Below are 20,420 nucleotides of genomic sequence, written 5' to 3'. Positions count from 1 at the left end.
TTAGGGCTGACGGCAGCCGCCCGCGACCGCGCGGCGCCTCCGCCCGCCCCGCCGCGGCCATGGGGGCGAGGGAGCCCTGCCGGCGGCTGGAGGCGGTGCTCGGGGCTCTCTACGACCTGGGTGGGTGAGCGGGGGGCGGCGGGGGGCTCCCCAAAATTAAGGGTGGGTGGGTGGGTGTGTGAAGGGGGGGGGGGGGGGGTGTTCACTCTGGAGCGGAATGATGGCTGACTGGGGGCTCTCCGCGCAGGTGAGGAGCCCGGCGATGGGGGCGAGGAGGTGGAGGAGGAGAGCAAGGAGCCGGCAGCAGCAGCAGGAGGAGGAGATGGAGGAGGAGGAGGAGGAAGAGCGGCGGGGGGGCAGCGGGGTGCCCGTGGCTTCTTCGAGGGGCTGCGGGAGGAGCTCCGCAACGCCGTCCCCCCGCCCGCCGCCCCGCAGCCCGTGGAGGTGGAGGTGGTGCTGTTCCGAGGGGGCAAGCGGCGGCCGCCGCCACCCCACGGCGGCCCACAGGTAGGCACGGGGCGTGAAGCGTGGATTTCTTCCTTTATTTCTTGTTTTTATGTTTGTTTTTTTTTGTGCCTGGGCTCTCGGGAGCTGCCCCAGCATCAGCTCGGGGAGGAGGCTGTGATGGTACCCCGCTAACTGTGCGAGGCTGCTCCAGAAAGACCCCACAATATCTACATATAAAAATACCCGAGACTTGTCCTTTAATAAATCACAGTGGTAAAAGCAGAAAAAGATACCACTACCACCCATTTTAGCATTTCACTGCTTTCTAAACAGCTATCAGAATCGGCTTTTAAATTGATTTTACTTCTCATATTCAATGGAAATGTTTTATTTTGCTTATAGGCCAAAGCAGTGGCTGAGAAGAAAACTGTGAACGAGCAGGAATTTAACTTTGAAAAAGTAAGTCACCGGGATCTATCAAATCTCAGCACTTTATTGTGCAGGTCTGCGTATCTATATGCTTGGGAATGCTACGGTGGGACCGAGGAGAAACACTGCCAGAAAAAGTTAGCTTTTCATGTTACTTTGGCCGTGTGCTGTGCTGGAGGAGGACTGTGTGGACAGCTTTGTATGGAGAGAGGCACGTTACAACTCGGTGTCCTTTCTTTCTGATCCCTCACTGATAATTTGCGGAGCTGCACTGTATGTCAGCAGTGTGAAGCTCTGTGAGGACCCATGATGTGTAGCATATGCTGTTTTAGGCACGTGGTGTTAAATTTGCATTTCTGGTCCCATATGGAAATGGAGGTAAAAAAAAAAAATAAAAGCAGCTTGGCTTCCATTTTTGAAATAACAGATGATTTCTTTACTTTTTTTTTTTTTTGTACTAACCTGTTGTATAAGTGTAACTAGCACTGGCCTTAGCTACAGATTTGTTTGCAGATTTGTGAAAGTTGTTTTGCATGCCCAATCTCTGCCCAGGGTTGTGCTGTGATCCAGCGAGACCTTCCAGTGGAGATTCTGTGTGGAGGGCGGTACTGCTGGAAACTCTGGGGCTTCAACTACTACCTCTATAAAGGTTATGATTTCCCTGCTGGTTTTGCCAGGGAGTTCTGTTGCAGTGTCAACTGTGTACGTATGTTTACATAGTTGAACCACTGCACCAGATGCCCATCTGTGTTTCTCAGTGGTCAAAAGCTCTGCAGCCAAGGAATGGGAGCGCTGTGCAGTTGCTGGGTGCTGCGGGTAGCACGTTTTATTGTTCAGGTTCATACAGCACAACATCGTTCACTTTTATACAAAGCAGGTCCTTCCCATGTGTCCAGTTCTGTGTGAAATGAGAATCAAATACTGACCCTCTGGTAGTCCTCATTGTCCAGAGATTAGATGGACAGCGGTTAAGCGTTCTGCAATATAATTCAAAACTCAGTTAGTATTATTTTATAGCATGCCAAATTCAGGTTTTAGCTAAGGTTTCTCTGGGAGTGTGACTTTGTTGTGGTCTGCCGAGTATTTTACAACGGGTCAGATGATTACAAAATGCTTGCAATTTTTTTATGATGTTTTAGGCTCGCTTGGAAGTGCACAAGTTTGGGATCACTGGCTATCAGAAGCAAGAGCAGCGTTTATGGGAACGGGAACGGGCCATCATGCTGGGAGCCAAGGTAATTCTTGCTTGTTTTGTGCTCGGAGGTGACGCAGCTCTTACAGTGCAGGAAGGTGATAAACACTGTGGGGTTTTGACACTACTTTAAAACACCAGATTCCATCCCATGCCCTTTCTCCCACCTTATGCTGACTTTACATTTTTTATTCAGTCTTGCCTATTTTCTATAGACGTTTGGAAAATTAGTATGCTTGTCCTATCAGAGGTGTTTAGGTGAAATAGGACTGATTGGGATGGAAAACAGCATTTACCGATTTTTAATCAGGCCATTCAAAACTAAATGGCTGGAGGGGGAACTTGTTCTTAAGCTTTTTAAAGCCTCTTTCTCCCAGTGAGTTAACAGTTTCCCTAGGTCTTTGGGAGTGGGGAAGGGACTGTTTTTTTCAGGCTCAGTGTTATTGTGGAAACTCTGTAGGTCTGCTACATAACATAAACATCCCTCTCTGCCAAGAAACATATGTTCCTATGTATCTACCCTAAATCATTTTCTCTTATCCAAAATGAAATAAACCACATCTTCTGTCCTCCCCACCACCTGAAAAATTATTTCCATGCAAGTGTGAATATATTTTTGAACCTATTTGAAAATTTCATTGCTGTTATCATTCCCGATCTTTTCTGCAGCCCCCCAAAAAGCAACACATCAACTACAAGGCATATCAAGAGAAAATGAAAGAGAAAAAAGCGGCGAAGGAGGACGATAAGGGAAAGGTTTGTGTGAAATTTTGTCTTTAACAATTCAGCGTGTAAGAGCTAGCCCAAGAGCCTGACAGATAATGCCTCAGGCACAGGAGGAGTGCCTGGGCTTGACGTCTGCTGCTCCCTATGGAGTGGGTTCCTGACTCCAGCAGGACTCACCTCGTCAGTCCAAGCTGGTTGTGGGCAGTGTGAAAGGTGCAGAATTTTTCCCTGCACTACAGTGCCCCATCTTTGGAGGCTGGTAGACTGATGACATGAAGTCAGCAGCTGTTTATTTTTTCATGCCTCTCAAGGGCATATTGCCTCCAGTTAGTGCTTGTTGCATGCTGAATAACCACAGAAGGCCAGATCTTCAGCTGCTTTTCTATCAGCACAGTTCCATCTAGGATTTTGCTCACTATTTAAAGCAAGGGTGAGGTTTCTGTTGCGTGCATCCCCTAGCATGGCCTCTCTGGCCCCAAGCCTGTTCCCTGCCTCTGCCGTAGATGGGAGCAGGCTGCAGGGCAGGTTTCTGCTCCACCAGCCTGTCTCCTGCCACCCTCTTTTCCAGGGGACCTACTTCTCCTCCTCTGTCACGTGGCTCAAAGCACAACCCAGTGCATGGCCAAATGCAGGTGAGCCCTGTGGTGTGACAGGCTCACTCAGGCAGGCAGCTAGGTATCTTTGCCTGCTAGCAAGTGGGTCTTCTGACCCAAAGATCTATCACATACCCAAAAGCCAGGTCTCTCCCCTTGCGTAGCTGGATCTGCACCTCCTCAATGTGGCAGGGGCAGCGTTTTGGTCATGAGAGGGCTGTGCCTTCCACAAGGTGATGGGAAGGGCTCTGGGCATGGTGTGGTGCCTCCGGACGCATTGCATCACTTATCCTGTCAGGAGGTCTCCCAGCCTGTTTTAATGCATTGCGCTCTGTGAAGCGAAGAGAACTGTGTGCTGTTTGTGCAGAGGGTTGTTTAACCGAGATGCTCGGTTCCTTTGGCATTAAAATATGTATCTTTAAACACAGGAACACAAAGGAGATTCTCTGAAGAAGAAGAAAGACCTGAAGGAGAGGTAAGACATTTTTAAGGCTGGTAAATCTATTTTGTATAGCTTTCCCAGTGTATTGCTCCCGTGTAACTGTGCACAGTCTTACACCACAAGTCACACACGTGCATTTCTCAAACTGCAGAACTCTTTGTTGCAAAATGATGACCTTGTTACATGTCTAGCAGCTCCAGAGGCTTTAGGTATGCAGCTTAACTGAAAATGTGTCAGTTCTGCCCTGTCATGTTTTAGACTGCAGCTGGAGGTGGGATGGATGGGAATGCCTGTGTGGGGACCTACAATATGCCACTGAGAGCATTTGCCCTGAGAAATAAGTTTTGCAAAACACAAGCTGCAACGTAGAGAGGCTTGGAAGGTAAAGTGACATCCTTAATTATAGTGCAGCAGGCTCACTGACATGTGAAACTCTTTATCTCCTTTGTCTATCTGAAAGTCTTTGTGGTTTTAAACTCACTTTAATGTAGTTCATTTTGTAATGTGCTACGAGTTTGGATGGTGAAGGGTAGTATAAATGTTTTGGGGTTGTTACCTGCTCTGGTTTGGTATTCCATAATATCAACACTGACTGCATAAATAAGTGATGTTTTTCACCAAATTGAGTATTTTCACGAGTTTCTGCTGTTTCTCTTGATTCATTTCTTCCCCCCCTCATATTTCAGGAAGGCCAAAAGGAAGAAATCAGTGCCTAGCATTTGGGCTGCAGGACAAGTCGGAAAATTCAGAGATGGAACCTTGATTCTACAAAGTGGTGACATAAAGAAAATTAAATCATCTAAAGTTGTCAAATGAGCTTACGATACAAAAGGAAATGGACAAAAGCCATAAGACAGAATTCACACTGCCACCAAAACATAGCCCCTTGCCCTGTCACCGTGTTGTAATTCTTGTACCTTATTTTTTGTTGCAGGTTTTTCTATCTTCCATTTGTTCTTCAGGGGAATATGAGAATTTACCATTTTGTAAATAAAAATAAGACTTTAATAATTAAGAAGGTTGTACAGGCTATTTTTATTAGTCAGTATGTGCTAAAGAAAGCATTTCACTTCATTTCAGTATCTAGAATTAAACTATTGGCTCTAAGCAAAAGATTAATCCCTTAATGAATTAAAATATATAGCTCTTTGCTTTCACCTGGAAGGAATATGGCAAAAGCAATAATTTTTTTGCTCTGACCCTGAAGTAGGTGTTCTGATGTGTTTAAACACTTCACAGGTGTACATCAATTTCTGCTTATCTGAATTGTTAGTGGATAGAGAAGCTGCACAGTAAACAGTTCTGCTCAGCAAAGCCTTCTGAGGCTTCAAAATTACCTGCCTGAGAATGAAAATGAGCTTTTTCTGAAGTTTTGTCCCAGGTAAGAGTTAGAAACTCAACTTGTACATCTCCAGAGCAAATAGTCACTGTTTCAGGTGGTGGTTTTGGGGGCGGTAGTGATGTAAGACAGGGTACAAAAACAGACAAGATTCAGGACCTGAGCTAAATACCAGATGAGGCATAGACACTTAGTAGCTCCTGATTGTTCACGGTTATCTCACATTTGTTTTGATCAGTGTTCCCGTGCCTCATAAGCTTTTTCCGTGAAATCTTTGTCAAAACTGAAGTTTCTGCACTATTTGGATTTCAGCAATTTGGTCTGTCTGAAAGAATTTTGTCCTCTATAGCTTTGTTTGTTTTGTTGTTGTTGTGGGTTTTTTTGCTTGTTTCTGAAGGTTGTGTTTCCATTGGAAATGGAATTTATTGTTATTCACTGAGTTTCAGCTTATCCAGGAGGGTTTGGGAAGCATGCTTCCTAGCTGCCTCCCAGGAGCCTGAATAAGGTGAGCTCTGACTTCACCAAGCGATGATGTCTGAGCCAGCTAACAGCTAGCATGATTACAGCAGCACCAGAGGCTGCTCCCTTCACAAGATAAGAAATTATCCTGAGGTAGGGAGAACTATGGCACAGAAAGGGATGCTTTCTCACACTCTTCTTCCCTCATACCTTCCACCTTACTTTCAAGTCCTGGAGATAATGCTGTGCCAACACAGAGAGGACTAAAAAGAGGGAAGGAGCAAGCCCAGAGGGAAAATAGAGCAAGATAAAAAGAGGAAGGGAGTGTTTCTGCACACCCTTCCCCTTCCCACACAGCTCCAGAGCTGGATTGCTAAACACTGTAATCACGTTTCATAATTGCTTAATTGGATTTCTTCCTGTTCGGTATTGGTTGCAAATTCAAACCGGAATTAATATCCCATCTGCTTACTGAGTATGAGGACTGGAGAAATATCAAATCACAACTTCATGTGAAGGTGTAATTACCAAGCAGGATTGAACAGAGAGCATCAGGACTTGCTGAGGCAGCAGATGGGCTTTGGATGTTACAGAATAGCCTCTATCTTTTTAATTTCTGGTTGATCCTTGAGTTTGGTTTTACAGTGCCCGCTCCTAGATAAAGTGCTGTTTATCTGGCTTTGGGTCTAATACATCTTGGGAGCTTGTGTACTGACTCAGCCTAGATAATTTAAAGGGTTCAGTTTCCACCTCCACAGCTCCCGAAAGGTTTTTAGGAGTGAACTGTGGTCAGAATGGAATGTCTAATTATTGCAGCCCTGGTCTCAGGTTTTGTAAGTGCTGTTAAAGAAGAGGTGAAGGAAATTCAGTTCTTTAAAAATAAACAGTTGAAAATTGAAACGCAAAGCTGACAGCAGAACATCAAACCTTAGAAAAAAGAAGAAGCTTATTCAGAATGTTGTGTTTTCTCACCCTTTAAGCATGTAAACACACAGTGCTGTGGATGCATTACAAAAAGTTGCTCTTAAATGGTGCCACGTTGCTTTTTAATATCACCTTATCAAAGTGACTTAAGTTGGCCATGCTACCTACTTTCAGAATCATGTTCTCAGTAAAATATGATAGCTTTAGTCCAACTTTGTTACTGGACACGTTAACAAAAATGATATTGACTGACATTTGGCTAACTAAACTGCTGAGAACCTTTTATGCACTTAATGTTTCTCTGGACTAGAATGTACTACACTTACATGCTCTGTTATTTAGGATGTTCAAGCAGCAAACAGTTGTTTTGGGGGCATGTACTGATGCATGAAAGTCAGTATTGACCGAATAACAGATTTGTTACAGGCAAGGAAGAACAAGGACCATCTGATTTTGCCTGTTATCTGCGGTCAGACAGCAAAACGAGGGAGAAAAGGAGAAATCTTTTGCATTCTTCCTATCTGCTATTTCTTATGCCTTTTACTGTGACAGTCAGCGTTATTCCTGTTTGCACACATGCTGAAGCCAGTCAGATCCTTCTGGTGCTGTCATTGTTTTCAAGCTGTGCTTCCTCCAGCATCAGGGATTTCTGGAGACTGGGAAACTGTCTCTGGGAAAGTGTCTAAATGGGTGAGAGCTACATAACCTCCCCATGCACCCTAGAGAGTATGTGAGCCAGAGGTAATGGGGTGATGCTCAGACAGAGATGTGTCACTTGTGTTAAGTTCAGACATAGATGGTTTCTCTGAAGAAGAGATCTTGGCTTTCTCCGGGTTATGGACTGGTAACAAAGCAGGCGTCAACAGCCAGGCGTGCATCCTGCAGGAGTGCCTCATCCGCACTGTGACAGTCTTCTTAATAACAGTAAGAAGGCCACTGATGCTGAATTTGTTGGCAATGTTTTAAGAATTTATTTAGAAACTGTAAAACGGCATAAACTCATATGTCAGGTTTTTCCAAAAGAGTAATAATAATACACAAAGTTTTAGACCAAAAGACAAAAAGCAGTTTGTTTCCGATTCAAAAAATACAAACTTTTGCTACAGATACAAAATTATAAAAGTTTCTATTTTCCTCTTGATCTGGTGACAGACACATACAGAAGAGATGTATATTTCACCAGGTCCAAATTCATATAAGGTATGGGAAATGATGGTAAAGAAAAAAAATGTCGTTAAGAAGAAAACAGAAAAAAACTTCTCGTCCTTCACTTAACCAGAAGTGAACACCATTATCTTATTCCTTTGCACTTTTTTTGGTTGCCAACATTTAAATTAGTGTTACTCATGCTTCATATAACAATCAGAAATAACAGCAGTTTTACCTCATGCATTTACTTCAATATTCATCACATAATGTCTTCTCACCATGCTACCTACAAAGGTTAGTTTTTATTGACAACATTAAAGGAAGGTGGTAGCAGCCATCAGGATGAAAGAATGGGATCTGGATCCATAAATACTTAGATCTACTGACTTACAATAACATTAAAAATCCTCCAATTAGCAGAAAAAAATAATACTGTTCTGCTTGGATTTGCTTCCAATTACAAACACAACAGAAAGTCACTTAACAGAAGGGGAAAATGCTGCTGAGTATCTAGCTCAGCGAACACACATCTGTCTCCTGTATTGTGCAAAGATGCAGAAACCCCACACGTAGTTTTTGTGGCTTGCATATGGGCTTCTACACGTAGAAAGACTGAGTGTATCTTATTTGTGATGGATTTGTGCTTCGAGCTGCCACTCCAGCCATTTGTATGCGATCATTTAGTAGTACTGGACAGAGGAATCACCAGAAATGTTGTCAATAAAAACTAGAAGCAGCTCACTTTAAAAAAAAAAAAAAGTTAATAAAAATTAATAACAGTAAGATGACTCTCCATCTTTGATAATTTTCAGTGACAAGTGCCCTTTATGTTTGCAATGTGTTTGATTTGTTACCATAACCTGTTGATGGACTTGTGATCTCCCTTCCAAAGTTGAGCTAGCCAAGATGTTTGGGTTTTTCATAGTATTTTACCTGGTTCAAAGGTTAATTTTTTCCTCTGCTATTTAAGCATATTGCTGCAAAGCTGATAAAGCCTGAGATTAGGTCTAACAACTCTATTTTCTCATCTTTCTTTTTGTGAACAGAGGATGTACTAGATGGTACCAGAAAGCTGCTGTTAACAGGTTGTCGTACTTCACATCCCTTCTCACAGGAACAGGCCATCTTAATTGTGGTCCAAAATGCACCACCTCGTTGGCAATCACAAAGTATTTTTCACGTGGTGGTAGTGGCAGCTTAACCTTGACACTCTTTCTCTTTCCTCTTTTAATGTTAATATGTAAGAAAAAAATAATCTGCATATCACATTTCTTCTTGCTCTAGAACAACTAGGAAACATGGGTATTGGTGCTCTGTGCCATCTTTACTAATTATACTTCAATAGGAGAAGTTAAAAACAGAATTCATACAGCACTACAACGGAACTCTGATCACCAGCCAAGAACAAACTACAGCAATACACTGTAATGGTTTTATTTACAACATGATGGAACACTATGCACATAATACATTACATTTGATAATTTTCCTCTTAAATTCTGATATATGTAAGCTTTTTTTTTTTAATCTAGTCCAATGTATTTTTCTTTATGTCTTTAAAGTATGGCAAATATGGGAGGTGACAGTGCTGTGTGCCTGTCTTCTGTGTTTTAGAAGCCAAATTGCTTTCCAAATTCAAGATGCATCACAGTATCCTACTGTCCTTGCTGACATATTTTAGTGTGCATCTTTCAACCTCAGAAGTAGTAAGAGATTGTCAGCTAGGCCTGTGCTCTCTTAGTAAGAGATCTTCACAAGAACTCTTTCTGGGCTGATGAGGGAAATACAGGTTCAGGAAATCGTGTAGCATTGCACGCAGTGGGAGATCTGACAATGCCCCTGATGGCACAATTCTTTTGTTTGGTCCCACTAAACGTAATAGGGAAATTTGCAGAGGAAAGAGCCAGGATGATGGTTCACAAAAGATAACGTTTGGGTTTGTGTGGGTAGGTGAAAGCTAAGAGCCCCTTGTTGCTCTGCAGGACAGAAAGTTTGCCTGCTGTATTCATTTAGCAGCTGTGCAGATGTTCCAGATTGACGTTTTCAGAAATCAAGTTTCATTGTGCTTATTAGAGGAGGACTTGCTTCTTTGTAAACGTTTAGTCAATTTACAACTGCCTTATGTGGACTCTGCACCACAGGGGATGAACTGGGATGAAACTCATCCCAGTGCAAAAGGCTCTGCTCTCCTATTGATAGGGAAGAGCCTGTGCTCCAGGAACAGATGCATCCCACAAAAAGCAGCTCGGTGCTTGTCCAGGTGCCTGGGATACAGGAGGATCATGATTTTGGATCCCCAGAGAGCTGCACAAATATCCCAAGGAATCAAAAGGAAGCAAGAGACATCCAAAGCCCTTCGGTATCTGTGCCACCTTTTGGTTCCCTGGGTTCCTCCTGGATAGTAAGCAAGGCAATTTCTGCAAGGACTGCACTACTAAAGGCTGGCTCCCTCCCAGAGAAGGGATTTGGAGGAAATAGAAGCTGGCAAAAGAGATGCTGTAGATGAAGGACATGCAGGCTGCTGGGTTTATAACCAGATGGGAGAGTTACCTGCAGAGAAACAAGCTACCTCCCTCCTGAGCAGAGAGGTGAAAGTGCCCTGCTTCTCCCCACCCGATGCTGTTCTGCAAAAGGCAATTTCTGCTCTGCTCTAAGTTCAGATGGCTCCTGCTGCCATCTGGATGCTCTGTGTAAATATATGTGTGGAGTAATTCATTTCCTAGCATAATTCTATCTACTTAAGCATTATTTCTGTTAAACTACCAAAATGCATCCAGCTAAGTCATGAGACTACGCTCTGTTGGGGTAACTTGGCTTATTGCTATGGACCATGCCAAGTCCAAATCGCTGAATTTGTACACAACCAACACATACACCCACCTCGTTTAGGTTTAGACTTAGGCTAAATTAGTCCTATTAATGCAGGATACCTACTTCTAACTGTATTCCTTTTATTTTATTTGCATCTCCACTAGGTTAAAAAGAGGCTGTAATGGCAGCTAGTCTGTACCCTACCTGTATGAGCGTTAGAACAACAATGAGCTTCTCTACAGAGCTGATGTGGGTCCCTACCGTCCATATTTCCATTAAAACGTAGTGACCTGTACCACTCACTGTATTCTCCCCAAGGTACAACACTAGGAACCTATACCAAAGCAACTATGCAAACCAAAACCAAGTACTGCAACGCTTCTAAAACCCATTCAGAATTAATTTTAAACATCTGGCAATGGTTGAAGAGTGAAACGATCTAAATTCATTTGAATTTCCTTCACAGAAGCTGGGAGCAAAGACAAAGGTTCAGTCCCAAAACAAACATCTGGTTGTTTTTAATAAGAAAAGTGAAAGTGGAGTGCCTTCTGTATTAAAGTCATCATGGGATGTTCCTCAATATAAAAAACTATGTGCAACTTATGTACAGTATTCCCACACACTGCTCTGACTGGCAATACTCAGCTTTTAGGTTCACTGAAGACAATTTTATGATGAGCATGCTCGGGAGGAAATTCAGGGTCCAATAGCACTCTAGCTGAGGTAGGTTAAAGCAGACCCACTGAATTAGAAAATCCTGCACGAGTCCATATGGCATTAAACACAACCAAAAATTAAAACACAGCTGGTCTCTGCTATTCCTTAACAAATCAAGGTGAGCATAGCACAGTTATTCCAATGTTTAAAAGGTTACTCCATTTCAGACTTTAAGAAAGTACAGTTGCTTTCCTGCTTAACAGCTTAAGTTATTTTTTCCTGTTGTTGGTTTTGTCTCCTATTTCAGTCTTGACATCCCTGAAGGTGCATTGCTGTCGTGCAGGAGAGGTGGGCTACGAGATGCTTAGCTGGTTACAGGCACTGTGGTGGCAGGCTGCATTTCACCTGTCAAATAGCCTGTGACTATTTCATGCCGGGTTGCCTTCTGCTCCCCACAGTGGCTGCAGGACAGGATGCCACCAGTGAGGACGCTGGCTGCTCTGTCACAGCGCAGCCTTGCCAGCACTCAGCACTACCTGAGCGATGTGCTCAGGGCAGGGACTGAAAGTGCAGCTGCACCAGGCTGCCCGAAGGGAAGCCTGGGCTGTTGGTCCTGTGGCTATGCAAGGCAGTTAGCTGGATTTGGGCTTCAGGCTTCGTAATTACTTGGCTGACAACAATACGCATGTGCTTGGACATATGCTTAGAGGGGAAAACCTGTATAAGCAGCAGAATTTAAGAAAAGGACATAGTACATCAACAGGATGTAAGAGCTGATGCTTGTGGCATCTTGTTTGATCCCACAGCACTTACGTAGGATTGGACAAAATGACAAATGACAAAGAAGTCTGAGATGTCGTGGGCTCACACAGTCTGCTGCATCTTGTTCTTATGCGTTACCACTATGCACACACACAGCTTATGTTAACTTGTTTTAGAGGAAAAGGAACACTCACACAAACCAATATGTTTTCTGACAACAGCATGCAGGTGGGAGTGCTGTGGTTAGGGGAAGTTCCACGTTGGTCAGACTCACGTTGTCACAGACAGCATCTGAAATGGCTTCTTGCTTTCAAGGGAGATTCAAGAGACAGTCATATCTCACAAAGTATTTATGTCCCAATCCAGAAAAAAATCTTCAGAACAGGTTTAGCATTAATCCTATGAATCCCTCTTGCTCAAATGTTTCATGGAAGTCAAGACGTTAGATACATCACCCTAATCTAATAGAAAATTAAGGCTTTTGATCTCAAAGCTACATTGGAACTACAGCTGCCCAGGACTTACAGGCTGAAAAGCAGCATTTCTCTGTGTGGAATACTTTGCATATACCATATCTAAATAAATCTCTCATCAGTTAAATTCAAAAGGATCTACCCTGCATCATTTTTCAAGAGTTGTGCTGATAACCACAATCAGATCTTCTCTGTGTGATAGTCCCCACAATCACACTTAAATAAGGAATATGAAAATGTATCAAGAATATTTTTCTCTCTACCTTTCATATCTGAATTGTGCAGGTATCATGGTGCAAGCTCAAAGGAGCACAACTATTATGTGGCAGCATTTGGGAAACGATCTTATTCTTGTTGAAGTGCAAGTTCTGCCACTGAATTCTAGGGGAACACGAGTCACAACTTACTGTACGCTAGAGCCAGAAGGAATAGTTAAGGTCATTTGAGCCCCTGGAAGTAACAGACAAAAGAATCTTGCAGGTGAATTCTTTAACTGAGCACTCAGCTTCCACTTCAGCTGCCAAAACACACACTGTCTTGAATTAAGGATTTCAGGAGGCAAAAGGAATCCACCAAATTCACCAGCTGGTGAATTGTTCCAGCAGCCAATGTTCTCCAGTCCTAGTCTTGCCCATTTTTTCAAGCATCCTTAATATCTTTTGAGTACAAATCCAGCCATGGGAGAGAAAATACACTCATTTACCTTTTCACTTTATAAATATGTGTATGCATGTGTGTGCACATGTATGCAATGCAGTATAGATATGTGCAGGTACCCAGTTGTAATCACATGCCAGTTCTGTGGGTATGCTTGCTATGGCTTGTTAAATCAAAGATGGAGTGGGCGAGCTGTAACCAGTGGAGTACTCAGTGAGCAACACGGTGTACAACATTTTACGTAGGGAAGAGAATGCTTTTTTTCTGACTCACTAAAAGGTGCCAAATCACACTGAGAAAGCTTGCAGATCCAGCAGGGGCTCAGGCAGGAGCTTCATTAGTTGCTGGGCAACTTTGGCTGCTTTACACATTGTGGCACCTCCAGTCCTGTCTGCAGTGTCACCTGTGCAAAGAAGAAGTAACACTGGCCATGAGCTTCCCCCTCACACCTTCTTGGCCATGCTCTGCCTTAACTTGGTCATGGTAAACATAAGCAAGGTACTTAAAGGATGTTGGAAAGCTGCAATTGAAAATGTGTGTTGAAAATAGCAGTCAGGTGCCCAGGCAGGTGCAATTCTGCATTTTGCATCAAATACAATAAAGCTACAAAACCTTAGAAGATTTGGATGTCATCAGTAACTAATGCTGATGTTCATGTAAGGCCACGTGAGGTTTCTTGCTTCAGTCTGAGTATTGTAAATGATGGATATTCCACCCCTGACTGCATTGGTCCTGTCTGACTAAAACCAGCCTCCATCAGTCCTCAGGCTTCTGGCGTTTCCATAGGCAGAGCTGCTGGTTCTCCCTTACGTTACCTCCTGTTTCTAGCCATATGCAGTGGTTTTGAAGTAAAAAACACGTTATATTGAAAGAGCGTTCCTCCAAGAGGAGATCTCTTGAGAACAGAGAGAAATCTCTGAACTTCAGTCTTCTCTGTTGAACCAATTCTCTGACCTGTGTTGTCTTTGCTCTACTTACTGCTTTGCTGTTGGCATTTCTGTCTCTTGACAATGTTAACTATCTCTAAACACAAGATCTATGTGGAATTCGGATACTCATGCTTTTTAGTCAAACTGGCAGAAGAAGCCTTAACCCTGCTGCTTTCTAAGGGGTTGGGTTGCAGCAGAACAATGTAGGCATTAGGATGCGCAGGCACTTTTGCTTGCTTTTACAGGGTTACCCCTCACACCTTTGAGGCAAGACAGAAGGTCAAATCCAGTTTTCAAGAAAGTGTTAGCCTTCTCAGTGAAAGCTGAGAAGGAAAGAGCCAGTATCAGTAGTGACTACCCACAAATGACATTACCTGTCACAGCAGAAAGGGCCGGTAGCATATGCCCTTCTTTAGCTGAGCAGGGCAAGTTGTCTTGAACTACAGAAGACTTACCTGGACATTTCGATTGAGGCTCAGTGCAGGCATGAAGACACCCTCAATGTTTTCAAAAGCTGGAGGTCCTTGCTGCTGCCCATTGATATAGAAGGTCAGGTTGTGCTTGTTCAGATCCAGGAGAACACCAACGGTGGCACCTTTAGAGACTCCTCCTTCAGTCCTAAGGCACAAAGGGACTGCACGGTTGGTTTAGGGAAGGCAGAATGCTACACCGCTGCTGCTCTCTCCAGGACAAGCAGTCTTACTAAGGAAGGGGAGAGTGGAGCAGCACAGAGAAAAGATTAGCCCCACAGCACTTTGGCAATGACCAAACCGCACCTGTACCCAAAACATATGTACCACGTTCATCAGAGCTTAAAGGGGATATCTGAAAGAGAAATTGGGTCCATTTCTCTTCCAGTTGTAAACTCAGCGCTAAAAATTGTGTCCAAAGCTAACAGAGGCCCTGAGCTGACAAGAGCTGGGCAGGTAAGCAGATCAGTTCAGTGCCGAAGGTGCAGGACAGGAGTCCTGGAGACAGCTCCTGGAGTGCCCCTACTGTGGTGGAGTGATGCACAGAGAATGAACAAGCAGAAAAGCTTGTGTGCTAGGCACTCGTTTTTAATTGCTCTGCCTGCTAACAGCTCGAGACTCACCTCTGCAATCCCTAAGGGGACCCAATTTCCCAGAGGCCAGGGAGCCAGCATAGGTCCAACAGATCCTGGTTTCGGGGAGGAAGGGAAGGTGGGGCTGGTTAAGGATACACGTAGATCCGCGGCTGGCGAGGTGTTCAGCTATAGGGCTGGGAGCTGTTCTAGGCTTTGGGGCACAGCTATTAGTATCGGGGATAATTGGTTGTGTCAGGAGCAGCTGCTGAGAGCTACCATGGTATCAGAGTGTGCCAGGACAGATCCAGCCATTACATGCATGAACGATTTGACGTTAATGCACTTTGATTTGGGGGTTAGTCAAACCCAGTATTACTTTAAAGAGCACTGAGCAAGAAATCTGCTACATATGCAGATTGGCCACAGGCACTGCTACTTCGCTAATGTCATGGGGTGGGGGCTCTGCAATGGATTTACAACCTGACACAATTTGTTCAGGCTAAATCAGATTTCAAGTCATTTGCATCAGGAAAGGAAGCAACTGTCCTTTGTCCCACGAGCTTCCCTCAGGCACACAAAATTCACAGGATAAATGCAATTTTAACATAAAATTTATCCCATAGATAAAACAAATACACTAGGAATATGGTGCAGGGTAAGAAATTTTCATCGTGTCCACTAGGTGTCATAAACTGCTTTTCCTTTAGACTAAATGTGGCACACACAATTTCCTCTTAAGGTGTAAGTAGTTTTATCTGTGATAGTAATGGCAACAATATTTTGACTTCTCTATTTATAGCTCTTCAAACAACAATGGTACAGCTGAGAATCAGGAGTTGGGCTCTCAGATGTGTTAGATTTAAAACTGTGCAGTTCTGAGCTCCCTTTAATTTATTTCTGGTATTGTAAGCATTAACAAGTTTGTGTTTGAGCTCTTCTCCAAAACCATAAAGCATATTATTTTCCAACAAAAGTTAAAATGCTTACCTAGCCTCAGTGTCTTAAGATCTAGGTTGTTGTTTTTTAAAAGCACTCAATCATAAAACTCATAGTGAGACTGTGGGAAGTGTCACTACCACGATCTAGAGCTATTTACAAATGGATAATATTTTTTTTTGTTTTGCTTTTTTTTCCTCTGATGGAGAACAGCTTTGATTGCAGTGCACCAAGTTTTATATCCTGCAGTGTTTCAAAATAGATTTTATGACATCCTTTTAAATGACATTGATTCTCTCGGGGAAACAGAAACGGCAACTTTGCCTATTTCAGATTATTATGCTCTTTCTTATATAATAAACTAATTTGCTTCTTGTGGGCTAATTAGCCACGTGCTACATGGTGACATTGAGTGACTTCTCTGCAGCCCAAGGGGAAAGCCCTGCTGAAGAGAAGCTGCTGCCTGCAGCACGTGACCCAGCTGAGGGCTGCCCGGGACAAGGGGAGCAAGACATGGGGCTCTCCCTGGCTTTCTTGCCCCAAATTTTGCAGCACTTCAGCAGGCCAGCTGCCTCGTTACTGAGCATCCACCTCCCCACAGGGAGCAGCAGGCTCTGGCAGGATGAAGCCATGGCTTCTGAGGCTGAACAGCTCCTCCTGGGCATCCCAGGATGTCTTTGGGAACTTATTTTGAGAGACCCAGTGCTTTTGGGAGTACTGTCACGGTCACCTCCTTTAGGAGGAAAGATGGGACAGCTAAAGTTTCATGAGCAAACTTGTGCAGAACACAGTCACCCTTCCACACATCATCAAGACTGGATATTTTACTGGATATTTATTCTAATAAATGTCTTAGTTGTAATACAAAAGCCTGCTAGCTCAAGCAACTTAAACTGATGCTCCTTCCTGGTACACTTCTGTGCCAGCACGTCCAAGAGCTGACACTTTAATGTCTTTTTAAACTACTTAATGGTAGTTATCCTACAGCCTCCTGATAGTCTGCAGGCCAAGTGAAAGGAAAAGGCAGCTACCTGGTACAGTAGTACTTCTGCAATGATGATCCATTTTTGAAAACATGCACCACTTTCATTATTCCCAGTAAATCCCAACTCTCACACACCTTTTCCCACAGTCCTGCAAATATTTACCTCTGTGCACAGCGCTGAGTACTGACTGCCAGTCTTATGTGTAGGGCTGGAAGGTCTGAGTGCAGACACGGGAACTGGGCTACCCTGAAAAATGCCACTGTCTCCTGCAGTGGGATCTGACGTTCTCAGAATGCTTTCAGCAGCAGTGTGGACAATTTGCAAAACAGGACTGAATGAATTGGCTTGAGGAATTAAGAATAGCAGCAAGTTTCGTTGTTATTGAAAAATAAATCTTAACTTATGAACACTGTTTAATACACTGAAGAATTAACTCCACATTAACAGTGTTTTTTCATTAACTTTAGAGTAACTTCACAACTTTGCCATGTCCATTGCCAAGGCCAGTATTTTTCAATCAATTGTAACATTTTGTGTGATGAGAACCTGTTCTTGAGACCTCTGAAGTTAGTGCGGAGACTCTCCTTAAGCAGGGGGCTTAAAGATTAACTGTCCAGATTTTTGACGTCCCCCTGTTTTTCAGCATAAAATATTTCAGTGTGATTTCCATCTCTTTCATTGCAATGAGTGGTGATGCCTCTAAGCAATGGGCACACAACATCTCTGCTGTGAACTGATTATTTCCAGGAACAACAAGGCTGAAAAGTACCTTACAGAGGTATATCCCTGCCCTGAAGTATCAAACTGGTGTCTGCATAACCTGTTCTCAAAGGTCTCTATTTTTTATAGCATTAGGTTCATCTGTTCGTGCCCTTTCCTTTAGCACGACAGAGGTTGAGCCCAGCCTGGCTGTTTTTAAGGATGCAGACAGATCCTGGTGTACTTGCTGTGAGCAAAAAGAACAGGAAAGTGCTCTAAACTTGTCAGGTCCCATGCCTCGGTCTTTCAAGCTCCACCCCAGCTTATCCTTGAAGCTAGTCATTTATTTATAGTCCTAATTTAGTCTCATGAAGATTTGGATGGATGAAATGATTACTAGGATATCTCCTCCAACATAATAACATCTGAGAGGCTAAAAGCTGGCAATAAATTTTCTTTGGACTGACATTGTGCTATCATGCACTTGTCTCCAGTGGGGAAAAATGACAAGGCAGCAACAATTGTTTCCACAAGACTACCACAGCTAATGAGTTAAAAACCTGACCTACTTGACTGTCACGGTTAAAAATATAATGCCTAGACCTAATTTCATTGAAGCGCATGTGATTTCATGAGACTACATGCCCTTCGTCAGTGTACTTCACTCGAAAGAATATTCTACTGGACTGCCCATTCCTTGGATGTGCCTGCCAAACCTCTGTGTTTTACCTAGTAAAAAGAGGGAAGCTCTCATCAACACAAAGTACTTTGTTCTCCTGTTTAAGCAGGATGATTGGAAATCCAAAGTGTTTCCATTGCTTTTGCTTCCCAGAAGGAAAGCTTTTGCTTTGCTCTTGTGTTGCTTGTGGGAAGAAGCATGCCTAGGACCAAATCCATAAAATAGGTTTCTGGGACAGCAGCACACAGAACGTTTGCCAGTTTTTTCCAGAAAACATAAGCTGTTTCACAGAGCATTAAAATTTACCCAGCTTAACATTACTTCCAGCCTAAATCAAATCAAGATATTAAAGGGACAGAGAACCTTTTGATATATTTATTATTCTGACGTTATTTTATGCTGCATTTACTTATGACATGACCTAAGTCATGTCCTAAAAAGACCTTTCATTGGCCTTTGGAGCTGATGAAAATATTCATATTTACTTTAGATAGCTTTGGGTCCAGCTACAAGGTTCTTCCACCTGTATGTAATGAACTAAAAAATCAAACTGCTTCAAACAAAAATTACCATCAATTGCAGTATATGTACTCAAAATACAAGTATGTTTTAGAGTTTGAACGACTACTCAACAGGAGACATTATTATCAGCTTAGGATGCCACGAAAGTTGGCAGAAACTTCCCTCTAAGGAGATAATACAAGCATTTTTAGTGTTTTAAAAATGACTGCAAACCTTTCTTTTAATCATTTGATATAACTGAAACAACATCTGACCTAGTAAGTATGGAAAACCTGCTGAGACAGGCAGTAGGAAACTAAATCAAAATTGATTCCCACTCTGACACACACCTGCTGTATATCCTCAGCCAGACTTTGTACATCAGTCTCCCATCATGGTAGAGTAGGTATACAAATACAGTGTTTTCCAAATATACAAGGCATTTAGAGTGTGTGGCACTCCTATCTACTGACATTGTGGGTAGGACATGAAATCATGGGTTTAATCGCAGCAGGGGAGATTTAGGCTAGATCTCAGGAAAAAGCTGCTAATGGAAAGGATAACATACACCAACAGATTGCCTGGGGATGAGATGCCATCTCTGTCACTGGTGACTTTTAAGAACAGGTGAGGCAGACTTCTGTCAGGAATAAAATAACTCTTTGGCAGGGAGGTGGCCTGCAGCTTGTTGAGATCTCATCCTCTGATGACAAGGAGAAAAAAAAAACAACCGATAAGGAGAAAATTGTGCAGATGGTGCTTACCGGTTCGTGTGGGAGTTGCAGTGCATGAACCAGCTGCGGTTGTTGTCAACGTACATGGCCCAAGCCTTGTCGTCCTTGCCCAGCATCATGTCCTTGACCACGTTAATCCTGGCGATGCCAAAGGCTGGATCGGGATGGTTGTCGTAGCGGTCCACGTGCAGTTCCCAGTAATGCACGCCCTTGGAGAAGGCGGCTGTGCCCAGAACAACCCGGTCATCGTAGCTGCTGCAGGTGGCGGTCTGGTTGTCGTTTGACAGCACGATGTCCCTGTGAGCTGAGGAGGGGTCGAAGGTGAACCACGCCACTGTGCAGGGGAAAAGGAGATGCAGGTTTGTGACAGAATTGGCTGTACACACCGATCGGATGCTCTACTTCCACTAGGAGAACGAGGATCAGCCTTTCTAAAGACCCCGCCGCACTCTCAAGTAACAAGGACGATCTTTCCTCATTACCCTAGAGGTTACACAGGACTGCTTTGCACTGAGACCCAGCTCAGGGTGACTGCTGGTGACTGAGTGAGAAAGAAAAGAGTGCTTCATGCAATCTGCATAACCCAGGAAGACCTGAAAGGCATTTTTCAGTTCAGGCAGCTGAAAGGTGCTATGGAAGTGTAAATTACTCGTGTGCCTTATATCATCTGCGTCTCTGAATGGAGGCTTCTAAGGGCAGTGATCTGCTGTTCTCATACAGTAACTAGAAAATCATAGAGGAAACGAAGTCTTCTTCGTAATGCAGAAAATGCTCACAAGTGTGAATTGGTTCAGGATTGTCTCTAATAAAAACAGAGTTCCTCTGTGTCCATGCTGGTAAGGGCTGATTTC

General features: G+C 43.4%; 2 protein-coding genes and 1 long non-coding RNA gene across 6 annotated transcripts in view; 2 read left to right on the top strand and 1 right to left on the bottom strand.

Annotated features, from left to right (window-relative positions):
- Positions 1 to 4,847, top strand: FSAF1 (40S small subunit processome assembly factor 1). Its single transcript, XM_084515773.1, has 7 exons — positions 1 to 120; positions 248 to 507; positions 850 to 906; positions 2,016 to 2,111; positions 2,738 to 2,824; positions 3,816 to 3,862; positions 4,516 to 4,847. Exons 1-7 carry the CDS (start codon positions 60 to 62, stop codon positions 4,643 to 4,645), a joined length of 738 nt encoding a protein of 245 aa, XP_084371899.1. The 5' UTR covers positions 1 to 59; the 3' UTR covers positions 4,646 to 4,847.
- Positions 4,848 to 5,131: 284 nt separating this feature from the next.
- On the top strand, positions 5,132 to 8,507 carry LOC311435126. The gene is made up of 2 exons (XR_014691950.1): positions 5,132 to 5,210; positions 6,978 to 8,507. It is a non-coding gene; the product is annotated as an uncharacterized lncRNA (long non-coding RNA).
- Positions 8,508 to 8,747: 240 nt separating this feature from the next.
- The window catches only part of TRIM67 (tripartite motif containing 67), a 35,041-nt gene continuing 23,368 nt past the window's right edge, over positions 8,748 to 20,420 (bottom strand). For all 4 annotated transcript variants that reach the window (XM_084515756.1, XM_084515758.1, XM_084515757.1 and 1 more), the window contains exons 8-10: positions 19,600 to 19,903; positions 14,445 to 14,607; positions 8,748 to 13,463 (exon numbers count right to left, since the gene is read on the bottom strand). In XM_084515756.1, the coding sequence (XP_084371882.1) occupies positions 13,398 to 13,463; positions 14,445 to 14,607; positions 19,600 to 19,903 (533 nt within the window). In that variant the 3' untranslated portion in view covers positions 8,748 to 13,397. The remainder of the gene's footprint in view (positions 13,464 to 14,444; positions 14,608 to 19,599; positions 19,904 to 20,420) is intronic.

Source organism: Aythya ferina (assembly GCF_964211825.1).
Source record: "Aythya ferina genome assembly, chromosome: 3".
Classification (NCBI taxonomy): Eukaryota; Metazoa; Chordata; class Aves; order Anseriformes; family Anatidae; genus Aythya; species Aythya ferina.
The sequence above is the reverse complement of the archived record's forward strand: the minus strand, read 5'-3'. Positions and strand labels throughout refer to the sequence as shown.